Consider the following 20222-nt stretch of genomic DNA (forward strand, 5'->3'; position numbering starts at 1 on the left):
CACCATGACACAACAATGGGCTCTCGGACTAAAGGGGGGGGACTCTTCCCTGCGCAAATTTGCGCAGGCTTAGGAATTCTAGTGTTAAAGACTTCCTGCTCTAATTATCCCATAAGAATGCAAAAGAAAACTATAAGAACAGGAAGAAAACCTCCAGCAGAACTTTGTCCTTTAGTTTTTTACAAGATAAAATCAACGTTATTGGTCCCTTTGTGATGAAGTTAATTGTTGATAGAGGTGTCAAATTATCGAGTCGATCGTGATTAATTAGTTACAGACAAATTAGCATGTAGCTTTTTAACCCACAACTATTCTCACGTTCTGAAATATAAAAAATAAAGGTCCAACTGTTTACTAGCATAAATGTTGTATATGGCGCCCGTGGTGCAGCGGTATAGCGGTCGACCTCTGATCCGATGATTGCAGGTTTAATTCCCACCTTGATTCCATGTGTCAAAGTGTCCTTGGGGAAGACACTGAACCCCACACTGCCTCTGGTGGAAGATTGGCGCCAGTGTTTGGCCGCGGAACCGCCATCAGTGTTGAATGGGTCTGTGAGTTCAAAACGCTTTGGACCTTCACGGAAGCTAGAAAAGCCTGAGTCAGGAAAAAAGAAGAAACAACAACTTTTAATCTAGTAGATTTGAGACTTGTAATGTTGTAAATTAACGTTTTAAATATTGTAAATTAATTACTTTTAATCTAGTAAATTTATGATTTTTAATCTAGTAAATTTACGACTTTTAATCTAATAAATTTACGACGTAATCTTGTAAATTAACAAAGGTTTACTTTAGTAAATTTACGATTATTATCCTTGTAAATTTATGAGAAAAAAAAGGAAGTCGTAACTGTTGCATTGCGAGAAATAAATTGTAAATTTACGAGATTAAAAGTCATAGACTAAATTTACAACTTCAAATCTAGTAAATTAACAAATTTTTGATCTAGTAAAGTTACGATTTTTAATCTAGTAAATTTGTAACTTAATCTTGTAATTTACGATTTTTAATCTTGTAAATTAACTACTTTAAATCTAGTAAATTAACAAATTTTTAATCAAGTAAATTTACAACTTTTAATCCAGTAAATTTGTGACTTAATCTTATAATTTACGACTTTTATTCTTAAATTAACGAGAAAAAGTAAAAAAGTCGTAACTGTTAAATTGCGAGAATAAAGTCGTAAATGTACAAGATTAAAAGTCATAGGCTAAATTTCTGACTTCTAATCTTGTAAAATAACGAGAAAGAAATATTTTTACATTAAAAGTTGTAAATCTACAAGATTAAATTTCCTAATATTCCTTTTTTTTGTTGGCCCTAATACTCCGTTGTAATTCACCATTAGAACTCGGCTGGATAAAACTGTGACATTACTCCACTGACATAGAGAAGGACAAACCAAGGCTGTTAACTTGGGTTCCAACAAAATGAAGTCAGTTCAGTCGCAGTGCAGATGTTCACCGATTTCACCATTTTGGGACCAGAGACGTTAGTAAGCAGTGATTGGTCAGAGAATCTGTCAATCAAAAGATACAGATGTTTGTGTTGGGGCCATCGGGCTCCAAATAGTCCTATTCAAGCATCAGATTGGCCAGTTTATAACTTCAATAACTTGCAATAAAGAAAATATATCATAAAAACAAATAGGTTTAGCAAGAACACATTAAAGAGTGGCGGAGATTCAATAAAAAAATCTCCCTTGTTGGTGTGAAAGTGAAGGTTGGAAGTCTGTTATATTAGGAAAACTTCTTCAAGCTCCTTTTTTATTGTGATCCAATGTCTTACTGTGGTCATAAAAATATTTTGGTTAAAAATATCACAATTAAAATTGATTAATTAAATAATTGCACACAAAAAAGAATAGCACAACAGCACTAATTGTTATTACAACTCTGAGAATCACGCATTACGGTGCAATTAGAAGACACATTAAAATGTGCAAAAAATTCAAGGTGAAGGAAGAAAATAAAATAAATTGATACCACCCCCCCAAACCAATCAGTCATTAATTACACTAAACATAGACTCCTGTTTGCAGAGCTTTACTTTGAGGTAAATGTGGGCCAGTGTTCACTCCTGAGCCTCACTCTGGAGTTTACGCAGTTAAGAAAAAGCTTTTTTTTTTAAAACATATTGTCTTTTTAAAAAAAAAGTCACTTTTTTTCTGCATTTCAACCCCCCCCCCCCGGAGTTCATCAGCATCTGTCCTCCCATCAGTCCCTGTGAATGTGATGAAGGAAGGATGGCGCTGAAACAAAGAGGCATCAAATGAGCGAACGCTCAGCGAGACAGACTCGACGCCGCTTTCAGACGAACTTAGCAGGAAACGACGTCTGAGCGAGCAGAGGAAGGTCGCCGGAGGATTAATGGCTGCGCTCTGATAGATAAACTAATCAAACAAACAAAGACTTCAGCGTGCACATTCAAACTCTGACAGAATGGGGAGCAGATACACTCCAGTAATCCAAACCACAGAGACGCTCAGAGATGGAGAGGAAGAGCGAACCCGCCGAGAGGAGCGGCACAAAGGCGTGTTTAGAAAGCACATCACTGCTGAGTGAACTCCGAGCGTTGGCGTTCCCCGTGTTTACGCTGCAGTCCCCGGAAGAATCTCCTTTTAGGCCAGAAAGGCTTTGTGTGTCTGAAATGAAGGTTTGTGTGCAGCCTGACCAGAACGGTGGAGGTCCTGGGAGATGACAGTCCTCTGGGGATCCACGTGGTTCCATACTGCTCCTCGCTCAGCGGACGGTGAGTTCCTGAACAAACACACGAGAGCAAGCGGCGGGCTGGCCGAGGAGAGGCGTGAAGGTCTGATTCCAGCTTCTCCTCACCGCTCTGTGCTGGATCTGTGCTTCAGCATGAGCTCTATGTTCACAAAACACAAAGATTCCAGCTTTGAATCAGCAGCTCGTCTTCTCTATCACTTCTATTTTCATTTATCTGTGTGTCTGATAACACATTCTGATAACAAACATGTCGTCAGGTTCCTGGGCCTTTATATCCGCGGCGTGGAGGAGAACAGCCGCTCCAGAAAAGAAGGTCTGCTTGAAGAGGACGAGTGCATCGTCAGAATCAACAACACTGACCTGATGGACAAAACCTTCAGCCAGTGAGTGTCCTCCCACTGATATCCAAGCAGACACTCTTCTGGTTTCCTCTTTCATTACATCTGAGCGCAGTAGTTGTATAGTGGGGTAGTGGTCAGCACTCTCCTCACTGTGAGAGGGAGGGCTGGTTCTGATCCGTGTGGTGTTTGCACGCTCTGCAATCTGAGGTAGAAACCTTCAGTCCAGAACCATCCTGACATTCTCTCAAGTTTCTCAGCATTTCTTCTGCTTGATGAAACCAGTTCACTCCTGGGATCTGGTTTGTTTTGCTGTTTTATTTGCAGTGATAACCAGTTCCTTTCAGTGTAGTTTTTCAGTTGTTTTCCATGTTGTTCTAATTCATCCATAGACTCATTGATGGTCAAAAGAACGGATAGAACTGGAATCCTCTAAAAAGTTTGGGTCAAATTGATCAAAACTCTTTGACGAACATGATTACGACAACAGTAAATAGAACTAGTTTTCCTCTGATGTCTTAGAAGATCCTTTTTTAATTTAGTAAATTACATTTAAGCTGCTTTAGCTGATTTCCAGAAAAACTTTGTCTGCAACCTCAATCCAATGTTAATCCACTCTCGATCCACTCTTGATCCATTCTTCATCTGTATTTGATCTGAACTCGATCACACTTGATCTATTCTTGATCTGCACTCACTCTTGATCAGTACCTGATCACACTTGATCTGCTCTTGATCTTTACCTGATCACACTTGATCTTCCTTTCATTTCATTTCATTTATTCATTTATAAAGCACCTTCGCGCGATCTATTCTTGATCTATTTGTCTACACTTGATCTACCCTTGATCTACTCTTGATCTGCACTTAATCATACCCGATCTACCATTGATCTGCACTAGATCACACTTGATCTATGCTTGATCTACTCTTGATCTACTCTTTTATCCACACTCGATCTACCCTTGATCTGCACTTAATATGCACTTGATCAACGCTTGATCACTTCGTCTCCATTTGATCACACCTGATTTGGACTTGATCCACACTTGATCTACTCATGATCTACACTCGATCCATTCTTAATCTGCACTTGAATTGCATGTGATCCACACTTGATAAACTATCCCTGCAGACTTTAGAGCCTTGGAGTTCATAAAAAGTGTTTTTATCAATAAAGCTTGATTTGATTTGATTCTTGATCTGCGCTAGATTCATTGTGGATCAGCTCTGGATGTTTGGCACTTGATCTGCTCTGGATCCGGACTTTATTCATTCTTGATTTGTTCTCAATCTCCTCACTCACTGGAGGTTTCTTACTCAGGTACCACAGACTGTATGACTTTGATCAGATTAACTAATACATAGAAATTAATTAAGTTAAATTTCTATTTATGGAGGGTTTCTATTGATAGTAAAGTAGAGAGTAGAATCAGTTTTCTACTGGATCCATGATTCTGTTCTCAGTGTTATGGATACTTCATCTCCTCATGATCTATGGGGAGAACAATAGCAGTGTAATCCAATCAAAGCTTAATAAAGTGGGTTTACTGTGTGGGTTATTTGTGGTGAGTGATGGTGTTCAGTGATCAGTGCTGGCACACTGCTCCCTCCGGCGTGATCTGAAATAATCTCATTTCTGCACAATGATCTTCTATTAGGTCGTCAGACGGTAATAACCTTCTGAACGGCGCTTGTGGTTTCTAACTTTAGTGGTTCTCACTTTAGCAGAGATGTAGAAAACAAACTTTTCCAAATCATTTATAGTTTTGATGTTTTTTCAGTGAAAGTTTTTCATGTGTAATCTGATTTAACCGCTGCATCTTTTTCCATTCTTGTCCTAATGAAGTTATGCGGCCTCTTTAATGACCTCCTCTAGTCGGAGATTTATAGCTGCACTCTGCAGGTCATTGTGATTACTTTTATGGAACAGAAATCTCTTTCCTGTCTGACTTTGGTGTCACGTTTCCGTCCTCTCCTCCAGAGCTCAGGACGCCTTCCGTCAGGCCATGCGCTCCCAAGTCATCTTTCTGGAAGTGGTGCCCCCCTCCAGCAAAGATCGATATGAGAGGAGTCTGATCGGTCAGCTGTCTCTGACCAGCTCCGGTCCTGCCAAGGCCAAAGACCCCCCACCGCCCGTCAAGGCCAAGCCCGCCTTTAAGCCCCCCGAGAATCTGACCTCACGGCAAACGGAGGAACCCAACACTCCTGAACCCGCAGTAAGAGTTTCCTTCTTCATCACCATATTAAAGAAGCAGATTAGAAAGCAAAGATTAGACGATGACGCTTAGAAAAATTCAATGACAAAGTTATTGAAATGAGATTGTTTGACGATTGAAGTTTCATCATTGTTTACACCCTATAGTCTTTACTGCTCCTCTTCCTCTGTGTTGATTGTTGAGACTTTTTTGGATTCTCTTAAAATCCATCAAAGTCTTCAGATATTCAGGAGCTGTTTCCTCGTGGTGTCATGAAGCTCTTCATCTGAGCTCGTGGTGTCAAAGTGCCTGAAGAGTTCAAACGATCCTGTCTTTGTCTCTGTTCCTGCTGTGTGACTCTGAAAAAGGTTCTGGTTCTGTGGATAGAGGCCTGCAGACCTGGTTCTGTTTGTTCTTCAGATGAACTCCGTCTGGACCGGCTCTACAAAAAAATACAGAATACAAGACGTTTTTTTATTGTTATAAGTAAAAAAGATCTGCCAACAGAACTTTGTCTTGTTAAGATTTCCTTAAACTACCTGTAATGCCTTTGAAGACAAAAGTAAATCCTGAAATGAGCTTAAATTTAGGTCTCTTTACTGGTAATTATAATATTATATCTTAAAATAAACGAGGACTGCTCAAGAAAAAGCTTTAGGTAAATTTATACACTTTTTACCCCCAAAATATCTTATTTAACAGTCCTACTCTCCTTATTTCTGAAGAAAGACTAGAATTACACATTGAGAGGAATTTGTTTTAAAATGATGAGTAAATGTTTGTTTGTTTTATTTCTGTTGTGCTTTAGTTAAATTCATTTCTACTGTGAATCAAATTTTTCTGTTTTCATAAATCCATCAAATCTGTTTGAAACAATTATTTATCATATTTCACAAATAAAACTTCAGGAATGAAACGTTTTACAATAGAAATGAAAACTTTGTTTTATTATATTATAATATTTAGAATCAGATCTTTTCAAGATTGAATGACTCAACGAGATATATTAAAACAGAAAAGTTGGTTTGGTTTTACATCAAGTTTTATTTTGATATTAATGCTAAAATCTAAACCGAACAACTTGTTTTTTCTTTGTTTTGTGGTTTTGCAGTGTTCAGTCTGTCTGCTTTCTGCTGCTCCGTCATCTTGGACTTTCTGTGTTCAGCTGTGGTTCAAGCTTCAGGAAAAACCTGTTTCTTAGAATTCCTCCATCCCGGTGGTGTGATGCCTCAAAGCTTTATTGTGGCTGTGGTGCAGAGGGCAGCCGGGGGACTTGGCAGATGTTCTGGTCCGACTGTCACAAACAGCATCACCAACTGTGGTGAAAAGATCCTCCTCCTCCTCCTCCTCAGTCCGCTCTGAGCCTTCATCTCTTCCTCTCTGTGGGGGCTCGGAGGACTTCACAGGAGTTCTGCTCTTTGGCTTCAGCTCCTATGAGAAGTCCGTCCACAAAGAGCATTGTTCTGCTCCTCACAGCCCTGCTAGCGAGACCAACTGGACCCTAATGTACCGCTGTGCTCCGTTTGGACTGCAGGCTTTTCAATCGTTTATTGTTGGTGTTACTTATGTTAATCAGTGAATGAGTCACTGTTAAAACCGTCTTTAGTCACGCACGTCAGCAAATGCTAAAAAGTACCAATGTTTAAGTTAATGAATAATTTTCCTTCCTCTGGATTTCTTCAACTTTCTTTGCAAACATTTCCTCAAAGTGCAGAGTCTGATAAACACATGGAAGTGTCTCCAGCATCGCCATGGTTACGTGACATTTGAAAAACAGCTGGCACAGAGGGAGCAGTTACTTAGCAACAGCTGAGTATCTTATTGTTAAAAATAAGTTTGTCCATCAATAACTCCGTTTTATGCACTGTTTCATAAACATTTCTCTGAGCTGCACTTTTTCCTGGACGTGAACGCTTTTTATTTTTGCATTATTATTATTATTATCCCTGCAGGGATCCTGGAAACAGCAGAACTTTAGAGGATTTGTTCAGATTTTAGGTAAAAACATTCTAAGCTCTCAGGTACCTGCAACCTTTCATATCCTAACTTTTGGTTCCACATCTCATGACCTCACGTCCACAGAGGTCGTGCAAAGACGGTTCTAAACACAGGAAGGTCATGTGACTGTTTCTGAACTCCAAAGAATAGTCTCTCGTGGGTTTTTAACCATTTTAAACCCTTTTCTTCACTGCATTTGTATTAAAGCGTCCTGAACGCTTCATGTTTCCCGTCCAGACCCCTAAAGGAAGAAGCGAGAGCCCCCTTCTGAGGATGAGCCCCGCCTTCTCCAGCATGGTGGCCAATAAGAGAGGAGGACGGAGACTGAGGATCGACTTAACCAAAGGTGAGGAGCACCTGAATCAAACTGAGCACGCTCAGATCACAGATGGTTTTCTCTGTTTTCTTTCATTCCTGACGTCTGATCTGGTTCTGGTTTGGATGAAGATTCATCACGCCGCTCACGCTCACTCTCATTTCCGTGATGCTTCCTTCTTTGCTCCTCCGGGCTGACTCCTCCTCTTCTCCTCCTCCATTTTCCTTCTTCCCTTTTCAGGGTCTATTAGGTCTTTATTGATCCGTTCATTTCTGCTGATATGAATTCATACCGGACCGAACTGCTGACTCGGCTCTGCTAAGGAGACCGGACTTAATGATGTCTATAAAAAATGCCACCGGCCCCCCCACTCCCCCGGCACTGTGTGGCCTTTTTGTTCTCCTGTTCATGAACACGTCTGCTCTCACTTTCTCCTGCTGGCCTTCTCTGCACCTCCTTTTCCAGAACGTTCTCTGCAGTTTCTTCACTTCAGTCGTTCCACCTGCCCCTCCTTTTGGAGACAGCAGATGCTTCCAACAAGGCTCACCTGACTCACGACTCGTGAGTTGCGACTCGAATCTCAAGAGTCCTGACTCAAATCTCGTTGTTCGCAACTCAGATCTTGTTGCGACTCAGATTTTCTAAGTCGGGACAAAAATTTCGTGGCTCGCGATTCCAGTCTTTTGAGTCACGACTCAAATCTCGTGGGTCACAACTTGAATTTCATGGGTGGCAACTCAAATCCTGTCGCAGCTCAAATCTCGTGGGTTTTTGATTCAAATCACTTAAGTCGTGACTCAAATCTCGTGGGTCACAAAACAAATATCTTGAGTTGCGACGCGAATCTTGTTGCAACTCAAATTTCTTGGGTAACAATTCAAATCTCATGTGTCACAACTCACAAGATTTGAGTCGCAGCTCACGAGATTTGTGTCAAGATTTGAGTCAAATCTCGTTGGTCGTGACTCAAATCTTAACACAAATGTCGTGAGTCACGACTCAAATCTCGTGAGTTGCAACTCAAATCTTGTCGCAGCTTAAATCGTTGCGAAACAAAATCTTTTGGGTCGCAACGAAAGTCTTGTGAGTTCCGGCTCAAATCTCGTGGGGCACAATTCAAATCGTGACATAAATATTGTCGTCACTCACAGGTTGTGAGTCGCGATTAATGAGACTAGAGTTGCGACCCAAATCTCATGAGTCAGGCGAGCCACCAGAAGTGGGTCGGGGGCTGTTTACATCGTCAGCCTCTGCTGCCCCTCTGTCTCACCTGGAGCTCATTTCTGTCCACCCTCCTACACCTGTTGACCTGTTTGGGAGCAGCAAGTCAAACATTGAGGTGGTGGAGATGAAAACTTGACCTCAAACTGATTCAGTTTCCATGCAGCAGCAGGAAGAAGCTCTGTGAGTCTGTGGAAAGTCAGATCTGCAGGAACCTGTTGAAGGAGCAGCAGAGCAGGAGACCTGGAGGCTGATCCTCCTCTTCCTAACGCTGTAACTCGACTACAGAGTCTTCAGACCTGCTGGAGCTCTGACCTCTGCAGGAGATCCTTCCTGCCCACAGCTGGAACCACGACCACCAGAGACAACCATTTCTGTCAGAAAAGCTTCCAGCTCCTGACCCGTTCTTTAGTGGTTTTGCTCTTTGATGGGTCAGACGAGGCTTTCTCTGCTTCAGGGTCTTACAGATCCCCCAGAGAGCGAGTTTTGCCTTAAGCGCCGTCTTTATTGTGTCGTTGGTGTGTTCAGGTCCGGAGGGTCTTGGATTCACCGTGGTAACCAGAGATTCTTCGGTGCACGGTCCGGGTCCGATCCTGGTCAAGAACATTCTGCCCCGCGGAGCTGCAGTCAAAGACGGGCGCCTTCAGTCCGGAGACCGGATCCTGGAGGTGATCAGCTGACCCTCTGATCGGTCACTGTGGGCGGCGGCGGACGCCTCAGCTTGTGTGTGTGCGTGCAGGTGAACGGCGTGGACATCACAGGCGTGGGCCAGGAGGAGCTGGTGTGCATGTTACGCAGCACACGCCAGGGGGAGACGGTGTCGCTGGGCGTGTTACGGCAGGAGGACGGCTTCCTGCCCAGAGAGATGGTAAGAACCGACCTCCAGCAGTCAGCCGGAGCGCTCACCTGTGCACACCTCACCTGAGAGAGCCAGCAGAGGGGATTGTGGTTTTAATGATATATAAACTTCTTCCAGTTTGTTGTCATCTCGTTATACAGCTACAGTACTTTTGACTGCTGTCATTCTGAATAAACTTGATTGTTCCCGCTGATCTCCTCTCTGTGTTCTTCTGTTCGACTCTCTGCTGTCGACTCTTCAAACTGTTCTTCTCCTCTAAAGTTTGGATCTTCTGTCACTTAAAGTCCAGTTTCTATAAAACGCTCTTATTTTGTAGGATTATTGTGATCTGGTCCTTCCTCTCTTGGCCCCTCCCACCAGGGGCTGATGTTTCCCATCTGCTCCATTTCTCCTCCTTCAGCCTCTCCTCTGCTGTCGACGGATGTTTCCTCAGCAGCTGCCAGCACGCGTCTGACCCCGAGCCGCACAGGAAGTTCTGTTACAGCAGGCAGGAAGTGGAGAGTAATCAAATTACCTTACGTTCAGAGTTTCTTCCATGAAGTCTGTAGGTGTCTTTAGAAACGTTATTTAAGCTCCTCCTCCTGCACCACATGGGTCATCGTCTCTGTCCGGTTTTAGAGCCGTTTGGTTTCAGTCACTCTGGTTTCGGTTTGAACTCGGTTCTGTTCGACTTGACCGTAAACAAAAACTCCTTCTGTTATTCAGTCTGCTCACTTTACACTTGAGTGGATCAAACCCATCGTAGATGTTTGGCCAATATCCAGATTTTGTTCAAGTTTTTGGTGTTTTTTAACCTCTTCTTGTGGTGTTTTTTTCTGATTATGGGGGACATCTATGAAGAAAATTAAACTAAAAAATGTAAATATGAGGATTTCTTTATTCTGATTGTTGGAAATCAGGAGTAGATGAAAAACTAACCTTGGACATCATATTTGTGACAGTATATCCCCGAGCTGGGGATGTGAGGAGCTGCAAGCAAATGGGAGAAAGTCAGAGTTACTGCCCCAGCAGCACAACTCAGGGGGGAATTTCTAATGAACTCCTGCCGCTCTGCAGAAACTATGTCGTAGAAAGTGACATTTATGTTTAGATTTTGGGTGAAAATGGCTTCATCGTCATTAAAAATCCACTGGGAAGCCTTAAAAACAGATAAAGATGATCAGAATGGGACTGTAAACACATGCTGGTAGATATCAGTGTTTAACATTTGGACCTGTGGTTGAAGTGATGCCACCAAGTTAAAACAAAATCAAGAGACGATAAAAAAAAATCTAGTTTGAAATTTAGCAACAAACAAGTCAGAACCAAACAAGATACAAATACACCAAATGTGTTCAGTTAAGGCTAAAAGTTTCCTTGAGTTCATAAATCAAATAACTGAAAAAAAAGTTCAAAGATTCTTTACTGACCAACAACCTGGACCAAAAAACTGTTTGTTTGGTTTTTTTTGCCAAAAGCTGAAGAAGTGAATCATGTGAAAGTGGTGAAGCTAACTTAAGAGCCTTTTGGTTTTACACTTCTTCTGGTTCCTCTGTTCCAGCTGTTCTGAGTTCTCAGACGTTCTCCAGAACATCTGCTCACTTGTTTATATTCTCCTTTAAAGCTGGAAACTTTCATTGAAGTGACACTTCAGTCCGCTTTACTCTGCAGGGTTCATGAAAAACCTGGAAACATTTTGGACTTTGAAAGTGCAATTTCTAGGTTCTTGAAACGTTTCTGAAAAATGAAAGCTTCTGCAAAGTTTTGGAAAAGTTACAACTTTGGACATGGATGATGGCTTTTCAAGGAGAAGCATCGACTGTGACTAAAGAAAGACCCTGAAACGCATTAACACCAGAAACACGAACGATGAGGACTTTGGTCCAAGTCCTTCGACATGAGAAATATTTTATGATTTTATCCATAATTTTTTTCTGAATTTAAAGGCTGGACAACTGTTATTATAAAAAGATTCATAAAGACACTTTTTAATTATAACTCAAATGAGAATACCTTAAAATGAGGCTTTTCACTGCAAATATGTTTGATTAAAAATAGACTCATTAGATCAATTAATTATAGGTCATAATTAATTGTACAGAAATACCAATGGCATGACAGTACTAGTACTACAGTACTAGTACTACAGCACTAGTACTACAGCACTAGTATTACAGCACTAGTACCACAGCACTAGTACTACAGTACTAGTACTAGAGCACTAGTACTAACACACGTCTGAGTTTGAGTGAGCGGCATCAACTACAATAGTTTGAAATTAGTTTTAGTTTTGGAAATTCATGGAAAAGTTATGGAAAAGCATTGATAAGAAGAGTACTGCCCGTCTACGGTTAAATTCAGCCTGTAGCTGGACTGAACCACGACTCACTTTCAGCTGGAATCAGGTTTGTTTGGTTCTGATCTTTGTTCAGGTTAGATTTGTCAACGAAAGCAGATTCAAACCTTAACTGAATGTTTGTGTTAAAGATCAAGATGGTCATAGATTGTTTCATAAGATTTTAAGAAATACTCCGACACTTTTAGAAGACATTCAAACCAAATTCAGATGTTGGATGTATTTTATTTTTAATCTCATAAGGTTTTTTCTTTTCAGTTTCTCTCCCTAATGAAACACAAACAACATTCCAGTTTCACCTTCATCCGATCTTTTCCATGAGAACGGATCCACCGTCATCCACGTTCATATTTACTCTAAAACACGGACTTGTTGAGGATTTCCTGTTGGTTTAACTTTTCATCCTCACAATAAACTCCTTTTTTTGGTTTTGGGGTTTAAGAGCTTAAAGCTGAAACTGCAGTTTGTGTTTAGTCGGTTGGATTTTCAGTAAATTCTCAGACAAACGGAGATCAGCCGCAGAAAAACACATCATTAAAAAGTGTCTCCACAGTTTTAAACTTCCATCAGATCTGCTTCTCTTTGAGAATTATCTCTTTGTTTTTCACTCGAACCACTCTTTCTTTCTCTCTTTCTTTCTTTCTTTCGTTCGTTCTTAAACGGAGAGAAAGCAGCGGAGCGACGGTCCAATGATGGAGTGATCCTCTCCCCTCCTTCTGTTAGCCCACCATCTGGTGTTGTCTGCTAATGTGTGATCGCTGTAGAACAAAGACATTACACCGCCTCTACACACACACACACACTGTTGGTTTTCTGTGATATCCAGCATACTCCTACATAACTCCACTGTAGCAGGTTCATGTCCTGCAGGGCTGTTTCTCTCTGCAGCCTCACACTTCCACCACACACACGGAGGCCTTTCTTTTCTCACTCATTTCCTTCAGACATGAACAAGCATGTGCCCGCTGCGCCGCCCAACGCTTCAGACAAAGATGTTCCTTTCTGCCTTCAGAGGAGTCACTTTCTGTCCTCTTTCCTGAAGTTTACGGAGCGCCGTGGCCTTTAAGACAACTGTCAATACAAGGAAATACATTCAACTAATCTGAATAAATGTAAAGTGCAGCAAAAATATGTCTCGTCAGCCTCCAACTGTGCAAGTTCTCCCACTGAAAAACACGAGAGAGGCTGTAATTTTCATCATAGATATACTACCTCAACTATGAGAAAGAAGTCCAGAATTTATTTGTAAACCTGGACTTCAAATAAACCAGCTCAGTGGCCTTGTGGTAGAGTGTCCGCCCTGAGATTGGAAGGTCGTGGGTTCAAATCCCGGCTGAGTCATACCAATGACTCTAAAAATGGGACCCAGTGCCTCCCTGCTTGACACTCAGCATTAAGGAGTTGGACTGGGGGGTTAAACCACCAAATGGTTCCCGAGCGCGGCTGTGTCTGCAGCTCACCGCTCCCCCAGGGGATGGGTCAAATGCGGAGAACAAATTTCACACACTTAGGTGCGTGACAAATAGTGGGACTTTAACTTTAACTTTTAAATGATGGTGGAAAACAAGTATTTGGTCACCCTAAAAAACAAGCGAGATTTCTGTCTCTCAGACCTGTAACTTCCTCCTTCCTCCACTCGTTACCTCCATTGATGCACCTGTTTGAACTGGTAATCCTTCTAAAAAACACCTGTCCACACCCTCAACAAATCAAACTCCACCAAAGAGCTGTCGAAGGACACCAGACAGCCAATTGTTGACCTGAATCTACAATAAGCAGCTTGGTGTGAAGAGATCAATGATTAGGAAATGGTAGACATACAAGACAAACTGAGAATCTGGGACCAAAGTACCAAAGGGTACCATGAGTAACACACTACGCCACTATGCCGGGACTCGAACCCTGCAGAGGCAGACGTGTCCTCCTGCTACAGCCAGAACATGTGCCGGCCGTCTTAAGTTTGCTAGAGAGCATCTCAAAGCCATCTCAACTCCTGGATCTACATATAGACATACATTCACCCACAGAGGAACACTTTAAAGAGAAAAACCTGTGCTGTGTAATGGACACAGAAATCAGTTTCACCAGAGAAGATAAAAAGGACGAACAGCAGGACTACAGGACAGGAGACGATCCAACTCCCTCAGAAACTCTTCAGCAGCAGGAAAACTGCCCTCAGAACCCGACTGAACCTTCACTAAGGTCACACACGGATCCAAGAGGACGACAAAAGACTCTCAGACAACAACTTCCACAGGCTTCATCTGGCTGATGTCTGAGAAACTGAAAATAATCTCCAACAAACACCAAATATCCAGTTATTTCACTGTCTTCAACCTCATGAACAAGAGGATCGAGTCTGTGCAGCTCTGAGAAACCAGCCTGAAGTCTGGACTGGAGAAACCAAACTCCCTCAACTCAGGAGGAGCAACTCTCAGGACTTGAACCTGCAGCTCATTTTCAGGACTGAAGAAAACTTATTTAAGAACCAGAAGGACCACCTTCTGGATAAAGATGTTGGCCAGTTGGAGAGAATGAATGAATGAATGAAGGTCAAAATCAGGATTTAATGCTAAATTTGAGAAGCTGAAGCTGGATTGACTGTAGTGTCCTCAAACAGTCCCCAGCAGAGTCATGGATGACTCACCGCGACGGTCCACTGGTGACGTCATGAAGCCGTGAAGCTCATCTTCTGACCAGCTGTAGTTCAGATCGAATAACTTCCTAATGAGGAACAAGAGCGCTCAACTGTAGAAGAAGAAAGAGGTCAAGAACCTTTGAGTTCTTTCAGGTCAGCTTCACCACCGATGAACACTTCTGATGAGAAGATTTGACGCTTGGACAGGACTCCTCTAGTGTAGACGCAGTTTTCGGGTGAAGTTTTCTCATAATTATGTCTGAACTTTCAGTCTAATCTTAATAACTGTAATCAGCCGACTGACTCAGATCTGGGTAAAAGTTATGAACCTCCAGAGGTCTGACCTGATTATTCTGTGCTAAAGTAAGATTTCTTATTTTAATAGATTTTATCTCTCAAAAAATAAAGTCAGATTGCAGGAGATCAGTATCAAATCTGCTTGTCATGACGGTAATAAATCACGATTCTACTCATTTAAAAATCAACCTCAAACTGAGATCAGCCGTGAGCCTGCTGCTTTTTCCACAGATTTTCAGTATTTTCTAAATATTTTGAAGTTCAAGGAGAAATCTTTTGGTAAAGTTTGGTAATCTGTTCAGGAGAAGACGATGCTGAAGGTTTTCCAGATTCATAAACCTCCTTATTTCTGGAGCTGCGTCTCCTGCTGGACTCAGGAGGTCCTTCAGAAAACCATCACAGCTGATCTGCAGCAGAGCGGCTACAAAATAAAAGCATGGAGGGTTTTCCTCGACTTCAGAAGAGCTTTAAAAACCTCAAACATCCATGATTTTTTATCTATATCTTCATATATATACATATTTAAAGTAAAACAAATATATTTCACACCTGCGTCATACCAGATAATGATATTTTGTGTACATATATAAAGTAGTTCAGCTTTTAGGTGACTTCTCTACATTCTTTATCAAATAAGAACTAAAGGAAACGTGACTGATCTGCATAAAGAGTTTGGATAAGAACACAGAGAAAACGTCTTCCTGTCGGTTCCTCTCGGATCAGAACCGTTTCAGGCTCGACTGTCAGCAAAGTTCTGCCGGATTCTGTCCGTGTGTTCGCCTCAGAAAGGAGGCGGAGCTTCTGCTTTAACAGCTTCAGGAGCTGCTGATGACTTCACATAAATTCATGTTGTTAAATAGAAACATTAAATATATTTTGCATTAATATTTTATCTTTTTCTGCCACGTTGCAGCTTCTGTCTCCAGGGTTCAGTGATGAAAACGACAAATGTTTGTTCAGTTTGGAGACTTTTTGTGGACAAATCGGTCGACTTCTCATTGACTTCTGAGTCTGTGGGCTTGACGCTCGTGCTTTTCGTGTTAGCGTGTTAGCGCCGCGTGTTCTTCACACGCCGTCAGACTGTTAGCATGTGTTGACGGAGCTCATTCTAAACTCCAGAGCTTCACAGACGTTTCTTCTTCCTCATTAGCCCTCGTCCTTCACCACAGTGGTTGGGACATTCTTCTGGTTCTGTCACCACTGTGACCCTATCCAGTGGCTGTAGTAGACCCCCCCCCCCATCTGTTGGGTCCTTGGAGACCCGTCTGCAGTTTAACCGCGTCGTGGTCAAATCCGCTCAAGTTTTTTTTGTTTTTGGTTTTCTGCTTTTCCATAATGAAACTTTATTTCTGTTATTAGTGTAACTGGGACTCACTAAAATGCAGAATAAGAAATAATTCACGATCACGTTCCAATGATTCATGAGAATGTAACTTAATGTGTATTCAGACTCGACACGTTTGTGGTGGCAGTTTGGGTCCAGTTGTTCCACTCCAATCATGGAGTCTATTCAGACTGAAGAAACTCTGAGAGAACCGGACTGGAGAAGAACCGAGACCCCCTCCAAAGTCAGAGAGGGGTTCCTGGGTCTCCTTGGGTGTATTCAGACTGTAAATTTGTTCCAGATTATCTGGGGAAACGAACTCTAATGGTCTGAATCCAGCCTCAGACTCAAAGGGAGGAAGTACAGGGATGCGTTCTTGGGGGTCAGAGGTTGATGCTTTGTGGACGTTTTCCCATGAGCGCTGTGGTAAATACACCTTTGGGTTTTTATGCTCACAAATCAGAGTCTTCGATCATCTTTCCTCCAGTTTGTCATTTCTGTCTCGTCGTTCCTCCTGTGGAGCTTCTCATTTTCTTGTAAAGCACATATGTCAAAGTCGAGGCCCGGGGGCCGGATCCGGCCCTCCAGATCATTTTATTCTGTTGTTATTAATGACCCGATGTTATCTTGCGTTCATTTCTAACTTGTATAATTTTGACAAAATATATTTTTATGGAGAGTAAAATATTGAAAGTTATTTAAGGTTTAAGTTGATTTATTCTGGAATAATATTCCTGACTTTTTATTCAGGATTATGTTAAAAAGTTATGGTTTTAAAGTTTTAATAATTGTAATTCTGCTACCTTTTTGGACTATTTTGGAATTCACTAAGATTTTTTTAGGCAATTTTAGTTAATATTTAAGCTACATACTAGCTGTTTAGGCTAATTTAGGCTTATTTAAGTTTTTTAGGCTATTTAAAGTTTAGGTAGTTTTATTTTTTTAATTCTTTTTGGCATTTAGCAAATATTTTAGCTGGCTATTAGCTTCTGCGTTTTCAGCTATCAGCTTCAGTGTCTCCGAATCTCTTTCTCTGTTGATCCATCATGGTGACATCTCATTTAAACGTCAAACGACCTGCAGGTTCATCTGCAGCTTCTTCCTCCAGCCGATGGGTTTGATTGAGTTAATGTAGCAAAGAATCAAACACCTTTTTACAGCAGCAACATCCGTGCGGATCGCTGCAGCTCTTTATTTTACCATCACACACAATCCACCCCCCATCGTAGCAATGAGGCTGAAACAATGCGTTGGAGGGAACCGCTGTGTTTCTGTCTCCATAAGGAGTCAGTTTTACAGTTTACACATGTTCTTTGTTTACTAAAATATTTCTAGGGAGTTGAGGAAGTTTTCTGAAGATTCCGGCGCATAAACATCAGAGATGGATGGACGTTCAGACAAACAGAAACACTGGAAGTTGCTGAATCAATATTAGCCTGAACAGATTTGTAGACACTAATAAACTCTGAGTAATTATGCAGAGAAAGTAGCTTACAGGCGTCTTCAGAAGAGCTTCCAAGGTGGCAGAGCCTCCTATCGGGTCCGGACAGTCGGCCTGATGGGGAGACGTGTTCCAGCAGGAAACAGTTTTCTGCAGAGCGCAGGACTTTGTGTCGGCTTAACACCGTTAAACCTCAAATCCCCACAGAGGAGCAGCGTCTGAACCAAATGCTGCTGATCCACAGAAACACGCTCGCTCCCCCATCATGCTTCCACGCTGACGCGCCGCTACAGTCTGAGGCTCCAACACGCCGTTTCTGCAGCCACAGCGCTGGAAAACGCCGTTGTTACTGAGCATGGCGTTGACGGGTTTTTACAGCTTCACACCTGACAATAGTACGAGGAGTAAATGTTTAGTTATAGCGCTTTTCACTGAATAAAATCAAAAATAAAAGCTCACGGAACCAAAACCCAAATCCAGACAGATTCAAACATCCAACGCTGAAGGATCTGCTCAAACATTAAAGTTCAAATCACCGTCAGACTCAAATCGCAGATCTTCTCTGGATAGAAACGTCTCGACTTTGAGTCTTCAAGCATAACGGAGTTGATGTGATACATCAGACAAAGGAAGAGAAGTCATCAGCGAGATCTCCTCTGGTCTCAAAGCAACTTTTTAGAAGATCTAAAAGATTTTGGTTTGTGGGGCTCAAAGATTGGGGCTGAAGGGTCAGTAATAGTTCAAAGAGGAAACCAGCAGTTCTGTGTCTCCGGTTGAGGCTGTATTCAGACCGGACACATTTGGTCTGCTTAAAGTGAACCTGAGGTCGTTTAACCTGACAATCCAGAACTAGTTTTCAGTCTGAGAACTTCCAAACCAATTCTGTTCCAGGACCAGGAACTCCTCTCTGATCCATCTGTCGTCTCTGTTCTTTTGCTGAACTCTGGTTCTCTCTGAGATTCTTCAGTCTGAATACAAAGCGGTCCCAGAACCGAATAACTGAACGCAAATGGCCACCGTGGTCGGTAGTCATGTGATGTAAACAAAGTAGAAATGAAGCAACAAGACAAACGATCGTTGTGTTTTCATAGAAGAAGAAACGGTCCATGATTTTTATCATGCTCCTACCGCTGCTGTGACATCATCCTAAAACCACATTCTAGTTCCTTAACAGAATTATCTTAACAACGATGTCCCAACACCACAACGATGACACAGTAACTCACTGAAATGTGAATGCAGGCTCATTACAACAACTTTAACGTGATCCACATGGATCCTCTCACTGTCTTCTCCACCATCTGTCATAAACACCGATCATCGCACCTTCACAGCCGTCGTCATGCAGCATGACTGCACCGTACGAAAAGGAAAATGTGTTGAACCAGACGTTGGTACGATCAGAACTGATCAGTGAAATATGAGTTTGTATCAGTGAAATCCCATAGATTATAAAAGAACAAAGATACTTTTACCTTCTCCTGCTGCTTTGCCCCGCCCTCGCCAATGAGTGAAGAGGTCTTTAGTCACATGGTTTTGTTTACAGGCTTTTTTCTGGTAATCTGACCCAACACAATCTTCAGGACTCGATCTGAACCGAATGAAGCGGTCTCGGACTGGAACAAATGATGTTTCCAGTCTGAAGACGCCAGAAAAGAATCGCTGTGGATCTTCAGACGATCAGCAAACTGTCAACGAGCGTTTAAGAGAATGAGGGTTAAAGTCATCTAAACGAGAAGAGATACAAATGTACATTATGATTAAAAATGTTATTAATACAGCATTGATTGGTTTTTCATTTGATGCCAACTGAACAAGAAACAGTTTGATCAAATAAAAATGTTTTAAAATAATAAACCACCTCTAACTTTCAAAAGTTGTTTTCACAAAACAAAAAAATAATTTATCTTCTACAAATGTTGTGATTTCGTTGCATGTGACGGTAGAGTCAAATATTCTTTAACAATTAACAGTTTTTTGTTGGTAAATTTGACTGAACTGAAAACGTTGAGAAGAAAAGCAGTTTGTTTCATTTTGCTGCTCAGGAGCTTCATTTCAAATCCTGACAGGAACATAAATGTTCACTTAAGACTTTCCAGAAAAACTGTTAAATTTCTCATTTACTTATGAATCTTTAGACTAAATAATCACAGAGTCCTTAAATCAGAGTCTGCTATCCTCTGAGCTCCTCCACTTCTCCATTTTTCTGGGTACTTTGCTGTGATTTCCAGTCATTAATGCCATCGTGTTTCCTTGCTGTGCTTTTTTTTTCTCCCTCTTTTTTGGGTCATTTTTATCTTTATAATCCACTTTTGTTCCTGTTTCTTTGTCAGCTTTGCAATCTCCCTGATTTATACGGCCGTGCTGCTGCAGCTTTTGTCCCTCCGGCTCTGTGTTTACCGTGTTCTTCAATAACCTCTGCGAAATGCACAACCTTTATTGATATTTCAGAGCTGAGAGGGGAGAAATAGGTGCATAAAATCAGACGGTCCAAATGGCTTTCTTCAGGAGCCTGACCACCATTTT

General features: G+C 41.7%; 1 protein-coding gene across 5 annotated transcripts in view; it reads left to right on the top strand.

The window, feature by feature from the left end:
• Positions 1–20222, top strand: part of pard3bb (par-3 family cell polarity regulator beta b) — a 164741-nt gene that overhangs the window by 62451 nt on the left and 82068 nt on the right. For 4 of the 5 annotated variants that reach the window (XM_024286436.2, XM_036209561.1, XM_024286437.2 and 1 more), the window contains 6 exons: positions 2670–2753; positions 2989–3114; positions 5054–5288; positions 7473–7611; positions 9331–9470; positions 9542–9670. In XM_024286436.2, coding sequence (XP_024142204.1) covers positions 2670–2753; positions 2989–3114; positions 5054–5288; positions 7473–7611; positions 9331–9470; positions 9542–9670 — 853 coding nt within the window. The remainder of the gene's footprint in view (positions 1–2669; positions 2754–2988; positions 3115–5053; positions 5289–7472; positions 7612–9330; positions 9471–9541; positions 9671–20222) is intronic. The other variant, XM_024286438.2, reaches the window with a different exon arrangement.

This window comes from Oryzias melastigma, linkage group LG21, assembly GCF_002922805.2.
Source record: "Oryzias melastigma strain HK-1 linkage group LG21, ASM292280v2, whole genome shotgun sequence".
Taxonomy (NCBI): domain Eukaryota; kingdom Metazoa; phylum Chordata; class Actinopteri; order Beloniformes; family Adrianichthyidae; genus Oryzias; species Oryzias melastigma.